Source organism: Galeopterus variegatus, unplaced genomic scaffold, assembly GCF_000696425.1.
Source record: "Galeopterus variegatus unplaced genomic scaffold, G_variegatus-3.0.2 Scaffold1470, whole genome shotgun sequence".
In the NCBI taxonomy this organism is placed as follows: Eukaryota; Metazoa; Chordata; class Mammalia; order Dermoptera; family Cynocephalidae; genus Galeopterus; species Galeopterus variegatus.
The window spans coordinates 251,166-267,635 of NW_007727581.1; the positions used below are offsets into that span (position 1 = coordinate 251,166).

The 16,470-nt window shown below is 40.6% G+C and overlaps 1 protein-coding gene across 1 annotated transcript in view; it reads left to right on the forward strand.

Moving 5' to 3' along the window:
* DSCAM (Down syndrome cell adhesion molecule) overlaps positions 1-16,470 on the forward strand; it is a 237,084-nt gene that overhangs the window by 156,928 nt on the left and 63,686 nt on the right. The window contains exons 12-14 of the mRNA XM_008577256.1: positions 8,185-8,338; positions 14,065-14,182; positions 15,567-15,730. Coding sequence (XP_008575478.1) covers positions 8,185-8,338; positions 14,065-14,182; positions 15,567-15,730 — 436 coding nt within the window. The remainder of the gene's footprint in view (positions 1-8,184; positions 8,339-14,064; positions 14,183-15,566; positions 15,731-16,470) is intronic.

Below are 16,470 nucleotides of genomic sequence, written 5' to 3' on the forward strand. Positions count from 1 at the left end.
AAGTGAACTCAGTAAATAACTATGAATTTAAACTCAGCAATTATTTGTGAAGTTTTACTATTACTAGGCATGGCGGTAAGAGCTTTAGCATAGATTTTCTTACCACAGCCCAAAGGAGAGAACTGTAATCCAGCAAATTGATATGGCTGGCCCCTCGTGTCCCATAATTCTTCCCATCACCAAGCATACCCAAGCCTCCAAACTTCTAATGCAGGGGTGTTTGCATGCCACCCCAGCTGCCTCCCCCAATAAAAACCATGAAGATTCCATCTGTAAATATAGAATTTGTGATAGTTCATTAGATAAGCTACATGCATATTTTATATTTTAAGTGTGTATCCTCAGACAGAATACCAAAGCCTTCCCCTAAGAACACTCTGGATGGTCACTGTTATATGACATCAGCTAGGGAGAACCCCGCTCTTCTCAATCCACTGTCTTTTCTCTGATGAACCAAGAAATAAGAACTTGGCTGCCACTTAGAGACATTTCAGTTGAGAAGTGGCGAATTAATAACAAATGTTAGGTTAACTCTGAATTCTGATAGAGTCAACATGTTTAAACACTTTGTAGATGAGGGAGAACAGGCTTGTTCCTCAGAGGGCTAGCAGGAATTTATGATAGATGCAGAGAGATTGGCAACTCCAGTCCACAAATGCCCTGTCTACTCCACCATGCCAGGCACAGAGCAGCATTAAAAACAAGCTATGGAGCGGAATTCCCCATCAGAAACCAAGCCTGCTCACATCGGTGCCTGGTGGTCCCAGAGCTTTCGCAATGTTGACTCTTTCCCTATTTCCACAGGTCGTGAGGTAACTCTTAAGTTTTCATTTAAAATAAATGTTTAGCCTGATTACAATTGTCCATTCAAGATTAATTCACACATTATGCATAATAAAATTTAGAGTGGCTAATATCTCTGTCTTAACTCGGAAAAAAAAAGACTAGAGAGTTAAAAATCTACCCAAAGAAAATAAAGAATTTAGATATTCAAATGTTCAAATATTGAGAAGAGTCTCTTTTCATCTCCCTATAAATTTCTCCTTTTGCCATATTTGGTTCATTAATCCCTAAGAAACCACATTGTAAGTGTGCCTCTCCTTGCACCTCAATGTCTTATCTTGCTGCCCTTCACAGTGAAGCTCTGTTTTGTTTCTTTCTGTTTCCTCCACCCTCACGAATGATTCCGAGTCTTTGATGTGTCAACCCAGCTAAAGTATCAGGAGAAATCTAGAAATAAAATTGGTCCCCTCTCACTGAATATTCCCAGTATTTGGGAGAGTACCCCGTAACAAAATGCGTGCAGAAATTCGCAAGTCAGCTTACATTCTGTTGGATTGTTGTGTTGAAGAATCTGGTATCCAACACAAAGAAAATTAATGAAAAGCAAATATAATCACTGCTATTATGTAATTCATTAAGATACTGAGGAAAATCTTTCAAAAGAAAGCCATTTTTCTCATCCCCCTTTCTCAGAACAAGCATTTTTGGCTGAGCATTAAGGAGATGGATTTAATCAAATAGATTTTCTTCAGTATCCTGAATGAGATTCTGATTAATTTTTCCCATTTTGCTCTTTTTGTTTCCTTACTGGCCACCTCCTCTTAACATAGTTAACAATGGATGAAATATGCACCATCCATAGCTAAGGAATTCTGTTGAAAATAAATGTTATATAATTGGCAGTATATGTCTCTATTGGAGGCATCTCATCCTGCAGCCATCCCTCTCAAGACATCCAGTCTTGCTCCCTCCTCTAGGGTCCACATGCAAACATCCTTGCTCTACCTAATTCTGGAAGTGGCAGCTAGTCCCAGTGCAGCCTCCTCTCCTGTAAGCAGGGATAGCCTCTGCTACTACAGCTGGCCTTGTTAGGTGTGACTCCCTTACCAATTTCTAAGTCCTTCAGACTCCAAGTTCTCAGATGGTTTCCTTGGAACTCATAGCCCCCTCCTGCCCCTAGGTGGGAATGTACACAGACATCTCTCAACAGAAAATCCTTATTCCTGACTCAGTCTCTTTTGGAGCCCAGAGATGGACAATTAGCAAAACACCAGAACCAGTGAGTCCTACATAGGTGGCCTAACATCTTTTGTTAGAGAAGAAGATATTGGCATCTTGGGGAGAATTCTCACACTTTAAGATCATTGCTAAACTTCAAGACAACAGAAAAAGTCACATTAGTATCCAATTACATATATTCCAAAGAAAATGAATCAACACTTCATTTGTTCGAATTGTTCAGTTGGCAAACTTTTGCTTGCCCTTCTACTGAGACCAATAAAATGGTGCCTAATTACGGCAGCCATCAGGGCATCCATAGTGGTGTCCAAGGATGGCAACATCAGTGTAACTGACTTTCCAAAATAACCGATAGGAACTGTGAAAGAGCTTGATTCTGTGATTTTCCATCCTAATCTATAGAGAAATGTCATTCCAACTGGAGGAAATTTCCATAAATAAATCTTTTACTTTGGTTCTTAGTTAATCTTCTATATAAATGGTGAAACAAATGTAATTGCATAAGAAATCATATTTCTATTGCGGGTTTTAGTCATGCTTCATGTTGAAGGCAAGAACTAAACAAAATGTATATTTTGGAGGTAATCAAGGACCCATCGTACCTCATAGACAGAATAGGTATTAAGTTTTAACTAAAAACTAAGTGTTCTTCACAGAAAATTCTTATTTTATAAATATATTTTAATGCCTTCTTGATGCTTAATGTTCAATAAGAGCAATTGTTACAATTAGCACATCATTAAGCTTTGTAAAATTAATTTGGTGACAACACAGCCTTGGAACATTACACAGTGCAACTGAATACAATCTCAGGGTTGTCTCTTGGTTTGCCAAGAAACAAGACAAATTCCCCCTGAAGTTCTGGAGGGAATAGTTTTTCCATAATACTCTCAAGACAGAACAGGAGTGTTGTGTTTGTGGGTGGGTACGGGAAAGTGGAGAGGAAACACATGCACCTACACATGCACATGCACGCTGAAGTGTGTACACATGTCTGAGGAACCCATGCAAGGGCTCTGTGGTCTCCCTTTAATAATCTGACACTACGCACCTGTAAGTTAAATATTTGACAATGGGAAATTCTCTGACAGTGCTTTTTACTGAAGAAGTATGGGATTTTTATGGCAATTAAGAGGTATAGTTAAAATCTTAACCCTGTTTAATTACAGAGCTAGTACTGCAACTTCTGCAGCCACTGAGCTACATAAGGTTCATTTAACAGCTAGCATGGATGATAGGAAGTCCTTCGTGTGTTTGGTCACTTACAATTGGCAGCATGAGCATATATTGCAGTATGAGAAACAGCACTGGACTTGGGTCCAGAAGGACTGAGCTTGAGCCATTGCTCTGCCTTGTCCAGCACAGTGACCTCGGTGAGTCACCTACTTTCTCTGAACCTTAGTTTTCTCATCTGTAGAATGGATATAATACCTTCCCTGTCTATTCACATGGCTTCTTAAGGAACAATTGTGAACTGTCTTAGTCTATGTCTCCTTGAAGTTCCATCAGTTCTGTTTTACGTATTTTGAAGCTTTGTCACTAAGTCAATAAATGTTTAGGATTCTCATCTCCTCTTGATGAACTAATTCCTTTATCATCGTGAAATTGCCCGTTTTATCACTCATAATATTCTTTGCTCTTAAATCTGTTTTCTGATATTAATGAATTCATTCCAGCTTTATTTTGGTTAATGTTATCATGTGATAACTTTTCTGTCTTTTTATTTTTAACTGATTTGTGTTTTTATATTTGAAATACATTTTTTGTAGATGGCATATATTTGGGTACTGTCTTTATATCAGGTCTGACAATCTTTGCCTTATTTAGAGCATTTCTATTTAACATAATTACTGATACTGTTAGGTTTAAATCTATAATCTTGCTATTAGGGTTTTTCCCTTTCATCCTATTTTTTCCTCTTGTTACTCTTTTTCTGCCTTCTTTGGATTAATTTAAAAAAATTTTTATAGTCCCATTTTATTTATTTTCTTGGTTTGTCAGTTTTGTTTTACTCTATATATTGTAATTTCAGTGCCTTAAGATTAATATCATCACTCAACCTTAACTTATCAAAGCTCACTTTCAAGTGATATTATACACCTCACATATATTATAAGAACCTTACAATCGTGTACTTCAATTTCCTCTCCCAATCTTTATGCTACTGTTGTCATACATTTTACTTTTATATATGTTATACCCCGCTATAAATGACCTTTTAATGAGATTTAAATAAGAAAATTCTTATATTTTTACAGCTTTGTGTACATTCGTCTTACTGTCTGGTATCACTTTCCATCTGCCTGAGGACTTCCTCTAACAATTATTGTTGTGTAGGTCTCCTGATGATTAATTCTTCTGCCTTTTTATAAAAGTCTGAAAAAGTCTTTATTTTACTTTCATTTTGAAATATCTTTGTTACACAATAGAATTCTAGATTGATTTTTTTTCCTTTTATTTCTTTAAAGATATAGTTCCACTGTGTATTTTACTCAGATTGTTTTTGAAGTGAAATCTTCTGTCACCTTTGTCTTTGCTCCCCCATATATGACATATCTTTTCTCTGGCTACTTTTAAGGTTTTCTATCACTGGTTTTGAGCAATTTGATTATGATGTGTCCTGGTGTATTTTTTAAAAATATTTTTGTGGCTAGAGTTTATTGAGATTCTCAGCTCTGTGGGTTTACAGATTTCATCAAAGTTGGAAAGTTTTCAGCCACTTTTTCTTCAAACATTTTTTTCTATCCTGTCACCTTCCCCTTCTTTAGTGACTCCAACTACATGTATGTTAGGCTTCTTGATATTCCAGCATGGCTAACTAATACTCTGTTTATTTTTTTATTCTCTTTTCTCTCTGTTTTATCTATTAATATGACTTCAGGTTTACTAATCTTTTTTCCCTGCAATATCTAATCGTCTGTTAATCTAGTCCAGTGTGCTTTTTTTAATCCCACACATTATCATTTCATCTCAAGTTTGACTTGAGTCTTTTTATATCTTTCATTAATCTACTTAAATTTTTGAACATATGTAGTTATAATACAATTATAATAACTTTTTTTGCCCTTGTTTGCATAAATCATAATATTTGTGTCAATTATGGGTCAGTTTTGATTGATTAAATTATTTCTTCTTTATGAGTCATGTTTTTCCTGCTTTTTTGCATTTCTAGAAAATTTTTATGATACCTTTATTGAGATGTAATTCACACACTATACAATTTATGTTTTTAAAGTGTGAAATTCAGTGTCTTTATAATTCACAGAGTTGTGCAACCCTTATCACTATTTAATAATTTTTTTAAAAAAATAAAATTTTATGGATACTATTTTTTACATTCTATGATTGTTGCAGAACAGTTGGGAGGAAGAGGGAGAGGGGAAAGGGGAAGGAAATAGGATGGAAGAAGGAGTGAGGAAGAGGGGATTGAGGCCTGTGGCACCCCTCTTATTGCCATAGGAGAGACTGGGGGGCTTCCAGCAGTGGCTTGGTCATTGCTGGGCTGGGTGCAGATTTCAGTGGGATGTGGAAAAGACCTCAGCCCCCCACCAGCCCAGCTCAGGAGAACCCAGGGCACTTCCTGCCACTGCTCAGTGGTCGCTGCTGGGCTGGCTGTGGGTGTTGGGGAACCATGACTGAGGCTCTCAGACCCCCACCAGCCTGGCTTTGGAGAGCCTGGGGTGCTTCCTACATCAGCTCAGTGGTCACCACTGGGCTGGCTGCATGTGTCAGGGTGGCGTGGCCAAGGCCCTCATCCTCCACCCTTGGGATTGGTTGTAGGTGTCAGGGGTCATTGCTTAGGCCCCTGGCCCTCTCCCCTTTCTGCCTTGGTATCCCAGGGGACTTCCAGTCCTTCTATGTGTTATAGGTGTTCTTTGGTGAAATGAGACCTTTCCTAGTTAATATGAAACTTTGTCTCTGGCTGTGGGTACTTTGTTTTTTCTTTCAGTTCTGTGTTGGATTATTTGCTGTTCCCACCATTTAAACTGTGTGCTGGAACTAATTTGTTGTCCTTTGCTTACTTCTAAAATGGGGAAACTTCCTATGGGGACCAGTACTTGAGCTGTGTTGTTGAGCTAGTTTGCTATTTTGCTGCTGATTCCCTAGGGAAGGCTTTTTGTGCAGCTCAGGTTTTAATGGTCGACTTTATAGGTATTTCCAGCTCTCGAGAGATCTGAAACTCTCGTCTGGGCCTAAGTCTTTTTGTCAAACTGCACCCCATGCAATTCTATATTCCTGCCCAGTCTCCTCTGAGTGGTCCTGCGCTGATTGGGGGGCAGATCGGCAGTCCTCGCTGTGTCCCAGTGTTCCCCTGGTGGGCCTGTCTCCCCCATTGCCTGTGCTGCAAACACTTCCCATGGGACAGGCTGTGTGCTGGTCCCTTGTGATGACTCACTGGCCTCTGAGTGGCTCCTTTTCTCCAGTTGTTGTGCCCCCTCACTCCTATGTGAGTCCACGGGAACCCTATTAGTGGTCTTGCTGTCCTGGGAGTCACCAAGGCCCTCTTCTCCCCTGCCGCCTCCAAGTAACTTCATCTGGAGGGCACAGCTGCAGCTTTTGCCAGCTCCTGCTCCATGCACTCAGCAGCTCCAGCTTGGATACGGCTGGGGTTTGAAAGAGTCTGAGTGTTTTTTTCCTCTCTCATCGTGGCTTCTCCCACCTTCATGCACTCCGTGGGACTCTCCTCCTCTTCCTCTGAGCTCTAGTGGCCCCAGCTTGGCTGTCATTGCTTTTTTATAGTTGTAAATTGGTTGATTTGTGGGAGAGAGTGATGCTGGAGACTATCTATTCTGCCATCTTGACCAGAAGTCCCACCACTATTTAAGTTTAGAGCATTTTCATCCCCCTAAAAAGAAACTTAACACTCATTAGCAGTCACTCCCCACTTTCCTCTTCCCCAATCCTGCCCTCGACACCCACTAGTCTACTTTGTGTCTCTGGGAATTGTCCTATTCTGGACATTTCATATAAAGGAAATCATGAATTTGTGTTTTTTTGTGATTGGCCTCTTTCACTTAACATAATGTTTTAAAGATTTTTTCAAGTTGTAGCACATATCAGTACTTGATTTCTTTTTATTGTTGAATAATATGGATACAACACCCTTTTTTATTCATTTGTCAGTTGATGGATATTTGGATTATTCCTACCGGGAAATTTTTTTATTGGATGTCAAATATTGTGAACTTTACCTTTTGGGGCATTAGATATTTTAAATGCTGTATGTATTCTTGACTCTCACTCTACGATGCAGTTAAGTTACTTAGTAATAATTTGATCTTTCCAAATCTTGCTTTTAAGATTTGTTAGGCTGATGATATTGGTTCAATCTAGGACAAACCATTCCTCACCTTTTAGGTAAGACATATATGTACTATACCTAAGGCCCCAAGAATCTTGATGTCTTCCTATCTGGCTGGTGGGAACAGGCACTATTCCCAGCCCTGTGTGAGTGCTGGGCACTGTGACCTTCAATTCTCTCAGGTGGTTCTTTCCCTGGCCTCAGGTGCTTTCTTCACATGCATGCACAGATCTGTTCAGCTGAATACCCAAGTAGGACCCTCTTCAGATCTCTGGAGTTCTTTCTCTGTGTTGCTCTATCCTTTCCAGTACTCTTGCCTCTGAACTCCAGCTTCCTCTCAGTCTCTCAGTTCTGTTTCCTCAATCAGGGAGTCTGAGGGCTATCTGCCAGGTTCCCTTCCTTGTGCCATGGCCTGAACAATCTCTCAAACATGCAAAAGACCTGCAATTGTAGGGTTTGTCACTTGTTTCCTATCTTTCAGAGATCACTGTCATTCATTTCCTGATGTACAATGCCTTTAAAACCATTGTTTTCTATATTTTATGTGCTCTTTGGTTGTTTCAGATGGAAAGGTAAATCTAGTTCTTGTTACTCCATCTCAGCCAAAGACAGAAGTGCTGTGGCTCATAATTCACAGGGTTAAATTACTCATTGGTGACCATCAAAGCTCCTGCAGAGTAAAACATAGACTATGGGTCACCTAAACTCACTAATTATATTTCATATTGCAAATCCAGCCTTTGGAGGAGGCTGACTTTTGTTTGTTATGATAGATAATATGTTAATAACCCTTGCTTTAGGAAATCCATTTGTGCCATTTGCTTCTTTGAATGTGGGAACATTTATGTCTCCTTTCACAGGTGATCAGCGAGTTTGAAGCCTCCCCTGACTCATTTTCCTACAGAATTCCTAACCTGAGCCGGAATCGTCAGTACAGTGTGTGGGTGGTGGCCGTGACTTCCGCTGGAAGAGGCAACAGCAGCGAAATCATCACAGTAGAGCCTTTAGCCAAAGGTGTGCCACCGTAGTGGGGACCTCATTTCCTGTTGTCATCTGACCATTTTTAGGTTTCTACTCCATCTAAAATAAAATCTACAATGTCCTAAAAATTAAGTAAACCAGAACATCACATTTCAGCTCAAGAAATAAGGTTGCTGCTAACTGTCCCTGGGCTTTAATGCCAATCAGAAAAGGCCTCCCCCTACAAGTGGGGGAAGTGAAGGATGAGTGGCTTTACAACTGCAAATGTCTTAGGAAAAATTAGGAAAAGGAGCTGCCACTCCCCACTTTGAGTAGGTGAAAAGCACCATGTAACATTTTCCTAAGGAAGTTTTACTTTCATCAAAATCAGGTATCATACTTCTTAAGATATGTCTGTTTTATGGTCTCTGAAAGTTGGAACCTTACACATAAGAAAATCATTAGCTATTTATCTATTGACAGAATGCTATAAACAAAGACCTTAAATAATATTGGAAAGTTGGAGTCACCAAAGAATAAAGACTTCCTAAAGGTGAATATAATATCTTCACATTTAGATATTAGATTTGTCCTGAAAAAGCACATGTGGGCACAGAATATTCTCATTTTACTTCTAATAATTGCTTCCATCCATTGTTTTCAGGGTCCCCCTAAATTAGCACTCATACTAAGTCTGTTTTCTCACATCATAATTCCAGGCCAGCAGGAGATGCCCTCTGGTTTTAGAGTATGAAATGTTGGCAAATTATTACCAATAGGGCCTTTAGGAGCCTGAAAGAGGAAAAATTAACATTACAAGTTTCCAATTTTACCTCCAAGAGTTCTTTGATAACATGCTTATTAATGTAATAGACAAGAAATAGGCAGAATAAGATAGCACGGGGGAAAGAGAGTGGTGTCACATTTTGAACACAAATACAGATAGAAAATAAGTATTTTTTGGTAATAAATATTTGAATGTTTTTGTCTATCAGACTCTTTGGTCCTGATATCCAATCACTCCCTAATCTTGAGAAAAGAGTGTTTGTCAAGGAAAATGTTGGACATAAGGACTGAGCTGTTGGCTAAAAAAGGAACTGCAACAGAAGATGTAGGATTAGCAATAATGTTACTTCTTCATTTCCTTTCAGAGTTCTGTCTCTAGATGTGGCCAAACTGGCCTGGCTAGTGGAGTAGAAATGACATACTCAGTGGGGGAACAGCTGAAAACTGGCCACTTCCACAAGAGTAGGTCTTGTCTGGGGAGATTAAATATCATGTGGTCATGTAGTGAATCATTTTGAGTGTATGTATGTCAGGCACTATGCTGGGGATACGGGACTTAGTCAAGGGAGCCTGACTGCTGAAGCAAATATCCCCTACATCTCAGTGGCTTCACAAAGTAGCACAGTCCAACATGCATAGTTTTGGTCAGGTGGCTCTCAACACGTGGTGATTCAGGGATCCAGGCCTTTTTCACCTTGTGATTTGCAACGCTGGAGTCCCTCATTTCCAGCCACAGAGACGGAGGAAAAGATGGAGGGTCCTAGGGGAGGTTTTTACAGGCCAGACATGTACATGTGTGCATTCTTTTTACCCACAATCTATTGCATAGAATGAAGGCAGTGGACCCACCCATTTTCAAAGCAGGTCTGTGAAGTAAAGTCAGGCTGCATGTCCAGAAGGCAAAGGAAACAGAGTTTGGTGCCCACAGAGGAGTCTCTTCTAAGGATCTAAACAGGCATGTTTGCCAACTGCCTTCATGGAGCTTATAGTTTGGTGGGGAGACAGTCAGTAAACAAAGCATCACTAAAATATGTGTGTAATTGCAAATTGTAATAAGCACCGGGAGAGGATGTCACTTAGAGCATTGGGATGAGTAAATGCAGTTACATGAAAAGAAAAGAAAATGCTGTTCCAGGAGGAAGGAAGCCAAGTCTGAGGCCCACAGATGAGAAAAAGTGTAGCATGTCAGTGGTCCCAGAGGGTGGACCTTAGTGCAGATGGGCGAGGGGACAGTCACACAGATGAACCTGGGAAGGAAGGCTGGGCTTTCAAGACTGTGTCAGGGATTTCAGATTTTACTTGAAGTAAAATGGGAAGAAACTGCAGGGTTTTAAGCAAAGGAAGCCCATGACCATGTTTGTGTGTGTTTGTGTCTGTGTAACAAACTTTACTTTCTTAGAAAAGTTTTAGATATGCAGAAAAATGGTGAAGATAGAATGTAACAGAGCGTTTCCGTTTACCTTGTACCTAATTTCGTTTATTATTGACATCTTAAATTAAATGGTGCCTTTGTTGTAATTAATGGCGGGTGTGTTTTTGAAGACCACACTGATCTCTATATCCTAGATGGACCACAGAGAAGGAAGGGTAGGAAAAGCAGGAGGCTGAGCTTGAGTGATTACCCAGCAGGGCTTGGACCAGCAAAGCAGCAAAGAGCATACAAAGAGGTGGACCAGCCTAAGATATGTTATGGATGCTGGACTGTCGGGACTTGGTGGCAGACATGAAGGACGGTAGAGAGGGAGATAGCAAGAATGAACCCCCGGATTCTAGCATGAGTTATTGTAAGTGGAGGTGCCATTTACCGATGAGGAAGACCATGGAAGAAGTGGATTTTGAAGCAGATGAGAGATGTGGGCATTTGGGCGTGTTCAATCCAAGGTGCTGAGAATCATCATGTGGAGGTGTCTGTGCAGTGGGGGCATGTTCTGGTGCTTAGGAGAACATCTGGCAGAGTGGTCAGCATCTGGACACCCCACTACCTGGGATGTGAATGAGATCACCTGAGAGACAGAAGGGAGCTGGAAGAGATTAAGGCCCAGCATCAGCTCTGAGGAGGAACAGGGCTAGGAAAAGGCAAAGAAAAAAGTGTAAGGCCAGAGAGGCAGGGAGAACAGGAGGATGTTATGCAGCAAATTCCAAACAGATGCTTCCAGAAGGAGGGCGTGGTCAGCTGAGGCAGCTGCTGCTCAGAAGGTCAAGTGAAACAAGGCCAAAAATGCCCTTGGGTCTGGCCACAGGAGGACCTCACTGACTTCCCTGAGAGCAGCTTTGGTGGGGTGGGGAGGGGCACGCAGACGTGAGCCAGGACAGGCGAGAAGGAAGCGGGAAGTGAGGAAGTGGACAGACTCAGGGGAATGTTCATTCAACATACGTCATCATCATCAGGAAGAAGTGACAACAAGAAAGAGCTGGAGGGACAGCAGGGTCTCACTGAGCAAAGGTTCTGGTTTTATCTATTTTTTGTTATGTCTGCTATCAAACATGTTTGTGTAGTCATGGGAAGACTCTAATAGCGGGGGAGAGGTTGATAATATAAAAGAGCTGAGAACTACAGGACTGAGGTTTGGCGGAGGAAGCCCAAGTGGATTTATAGATTAGGTGGCAGGAAATGCAGGATTCCCAGCAGTGTTTTCTATTTTTTCTATCAAGTATTAGACAATTTGGGGGAGGATGGAGGGAGGGTCTGAAGTCTGAGAAGAGGAGGGACAGTAGGAGGTCACTGTTGCAGGGGGGTGGGAGGGAATTTACTAGGGAAACAGTAAGACCAGCGAGGAGTGCTAGAGTCCAGTGGGGCTGGGGACCGTGGTGTGCAGCAGTCTCCTAGCGCTATGTTGCACGGACTTCTCCAGAAACGTTCAGCTTCTCGTGCTCAAGGGAGTTTCAACCAGAGTTAGGGTTGATCTAGATAGGTTTTCTGGAAAGGGGCTGAGCTAGAGAATGCCTTGAGGATGGAGCAGATGTTCAGTCTGACAGCTGCCACCCAGAAGCCCCAGGCACTGCCACCCCTTTAAGGCTGAAAGGTCCAACTGAGAGGGCTGTGGAGGTTCACAAACAGCAGATTGGAGCAGGTTATCTTGTAGATCTCAGGAGATCAAGGCAGGCCAGGAGCAGTTTGTCAACAGGTAGCAGGGTCCAAAATCCAGACTGTGGCAGAATGGAGCCCTGGAACTAGTCCTGGAGGAGCCCCATCCTGGGAAGGAGTCCAGGGCAGAGGGAGGCCTGAGAGCATGGCTGCACGGCTGAGAACAGCATGAGAATCTGAGGATGTCCGGCTTGCCAGTGGACTAGAGTTGCTCATTAAAGACAGACCACTGAACCCATCAAAGATCCATTGAATCAACAAGGCCAAGGTGCTAATCTTCACTTTTAAATAAAGATTCAGGTGATTCTCTTGCCTACCCCAGTTTAAGAACCACTGGTCTGGTGTGTTCTGTTGCTCAGTCATGGAATTTTAGGCTAGGACCCTTTCATTTCCACATGCCTCAAGTGGGCATTTAGTTCTAGAAACGGGGTGTGTTGGGTGTGAAGATGAAGTATTTCTAGCCTGTGTTTTTGAAACTGCTGATTGGAAATTATTCATAAGTCCTAGAATTAATGGAAGGATCTATGACCAGCATATTAAAGAACTGTAATGGAATCAAATGGGATAGAGTCAAACTCTACCGCAATCGGGGGAAATTGCTTCAAACTCAGGCTTTGCTGCAATGTTTACTGCACAAAAAGTGAGGTCCAGCTTCTGAGTCATCTGGCATTTCCTCTTTTTCTCTATTCTTGCCCATAGTTCTCAAAACAAAAGCAGATGTTGTTCTAACTGTTAGACCTTAATGACCATGGTTGGCGTTCTACACCAGGATGGCTCCACAGTGAGTTGGTTCTGAGAACCCTACCTTTCCTGGGATTTTAGAGCTCCTCTGGGGAGGCTCCTCCCCACGCCACTTAGCCAGTGCAAACATTCAAGCCCTCCATGGCACAGGGGTCCCAACACTGTCTCCATTTTTATGGGTCCAGAATCAGACTGAGGCTGCCTTCCACCTGTGGTCTTCATGCCTGTGCATCTAGCCAGGCTGAGCTCCTAGAGGGAGTTCCTGTTTCTTCCATCTCTATGTCCCCACACCATGACAGTGTCTGAAGCATGTTGGCTAAAATAATGGAAGGGTTCAGCCTCTGACTCCAGTTCGCACCCCGGAAAGTAGCATCCCAGTGTATGGCAAAGATTGACAGATTGTTTTCCTCTGGAAGACTTGCATCTGGGGGTCTCTGCCAGCTTTTGTGACTCATTCAAGGAGGTAGCACTAGGAACCTGTCACTGCTGCTAACTATGGTCTTCAAGTGTTCACCCTGATCTTTATCCTGTCTCCTGGGGCTGCGCTGTGCCAGAAGCCCCTGGCAGGTACTCCTGTTTGGGCATCTGAATCACTGCCCCAAGCAAATGGTTGTTCTTCAAGAGAGACCACTCTGAAAATGTTCATTTTCCTCAATGTGTGTACCGAAGATTAAGTTAATATAATAAAGTTGGGAAAGTACCACAAAGCTGATAAATATAAATTGCTCCTGTTTTACTTCTTCCTGTCTTTGAAGGCTTTGGGTTTTGTATTGTCTACTCTCTCAGATATTAAAAGTGTATTTTAATGCACAGTTTTGGTGTTGAGATAAATTTCTTCATAAAGTACTTAGAAATATAATTGGGCTCATAGAAAACACAGCTTGGAGCTGTTTGGCTTATGAAGCCCCAAATGTTGAATTGGGACTCTTCATGTTTAGTCAATAGAAGAAAAAAGTACTACGATGGGGATTTTCAGCTATTTGTATGTTCTTAAGATGAAAATCTTTTGTAGTCTTGGTACCAGAGAATTGTAACATTAATTGACAGTTGTAAGATTAATTGGCTTCACTCACTGTTTGGGGGAGTTGCTCTATTTGGGAAGGTCATTTTGGCCTCTGTATAGACAAGTCTATGGAATAATCAGGTTTCTGCTCTGTTTGGTGTTCAGCTCCTGCAAGAATACTAACCTTCAGTGGGACAGTGACTACTCCGTGGATGAAAGACATTGTCTTGCCTTGTAAAGCTGTCGGGGACCCTTCTCCTGCAGTAAAATGGATGAAAGACAGGTAACCAGTAACCCAATGTATGCCTGTGATGAAACCCTAAGAGATTAGGTCTTACATACCCATTTTGGGTCTAGCTGTCTTCTAATTTTGTATTCATTTATATTAGTGAAAGCTCAAGGAAGCCTACCAACTCCTCTGAGGTGGGGGTGAAGAAGGAATCTCAGCTTTAGCATGGAAAGGATCTGGTGTATTGTGTTAGTCCTCTATAAATTCAGAGCCTTTAAATTCATAAGAGGATGCTGGCAAGGAAAATAGTCTAACCAATCGGATGATCATTGCAGATGTTTTCTGTACCTCATAAGGGAAATTGTCTGCATGACTGTGACAAATGTACCCAAAGTAATCATGAGACTTAATACTATCTCTTCCTCAGAAGTGATGAACTAACTAACCCTAACTCAAATGCTCTGAGAAATAACTTTAAGAAATAAAATGCTTTAGAGCTTTGCTAACATAAAATCTGGTTTTCCATACTCAATAGTAAGGATTAAAATAATAGCAGCCAAAATAGAAGGGAGAAATTGGATGAGATGTATTTTGCCCATATAACTTTTTTAAGTGCTTTATCTCTTCTCAGAGGAAAAATTAGGATGTAAATAAAGAGTCAAGAGAATTCATTTATGAGCATAGAGATTTAACATAATGGATTCAGAAGAGTGCCTTTTTTCAAACAAAAGCACTACTTAAAAAGGCATAAACTATTGAAATAATGGGCTTAGTCCAGTGACCACTTTTTTCATCGTATTTAAAGTCAGTTAATCCAAAGTAAATATGTAAGCTCCCAAGGTCATGTTGGCATTCTGCCTGATGTGAGAATCATCCCAGCAGATGGGACAATCTACCACCAGGGCAGTGGCTATGCTGGCCAGGGAATTTTTTCTGTACTAAGGTCAATTCATCATCATCTTGATATGTGACATTTCATTTTCTTAATGTCAAAATCAGTATGAATTGTGACTTTAAGTGAGTCTATAAGAAATCCCAAGATTTAGTTTCCCCTATATGATTTGGTCAAATTGGAACTTCTGCTCCCAGCAGGAATGTCCAGAATTGCCAAAAGAAGAAGTTGCCAGAGCCTACAAGTCAGGGAAAAGAGAACCCCACTGGGGATGTGCTGGTCATTGCACGTGTGAGGAGCCACGGACTCGAACCAGAGGCCAGGCCCTTGACATAGACTTAGCTCTCAACATATTATTTTTTTAAAAGAAAAAATCAGCTTTTGATTATTTTCATTATTAAATCATAGTTCAATTCCTTCATAAGACAGGGAATATTAACTTCCAAATATGTTGTTTGCTTCAGAGAGTCTTTATGCTTTTCCCCAGCCTCAGCTAATTTGGATTGTAATTTCTTTAATCTGTGCATTTTTCTTCCTGTGAGGTAGTAACGGGACACCCAGTCTAGTGACGATTGATGGGCGAAGGAGCATCTTCAGCAATGGAAGCTTCATTATCCGCACAGTGAAAGCAGAAGATTCCGGCTATTACAGCTGCATCGCCAACAACAACTGGGGATCAGATGAAATTATTTTAAATTTACAAGTGCAAGGTACAAAATTTGGGGACTCTATTTAATAATATCTTTTGTATGTATACCTTATATGCAGAGTAAAATTGAACAAATTTAAAAATCAGCCTTATAAGAAATTAATTTCTGTTTTCATATTACCAAAAAAAAATACATGTTCATTTTGGAAAATATAATTAAGCAAATCGAAGAAAAAAAAATGCATTCACAATCACAAAGAGAATACTGGGATGCAATACATTTTTGCATATAAAATGCTTAGTCTCTTTTTTCTTTATTTGTGCATCTCTGAAAAAGTCCTTCTGAATAACTTCCATTAATTGTGCTTCCATTAGTATGTATAAGTATAATGCAGAAAACACAAAGAATAAATCCGAATTGTAGTTTTTTATGTCTGCTAATTTACTCAATTTTTATATGCAATGTATGTAAAAAGTACACTAATTAAAACTCTGATTATATTGCTATAATATTTAACTGTGTGTTTAATACAAGGTATTTAGTTTTCTATATAATACACAAAAAGTGCAGAACAATTTCAAAAGACTGTTGTATTAAAATTGTGTGTAAAATCCCAAGTGGCTATTGATCGGGTTCAGATTTGGATGCACAGTGATATTTTATTAGTAGGAAAATCAAAGGGTATGCTTCTTTGGACTTAGGTGTTGTCACATTAATAGATTACAGCAAGTAAAAATAAAATCAATACTGTCCTCAGTGGGATGGGAGGGGAAGAACTAAAAATACTGCAGAATTGATCT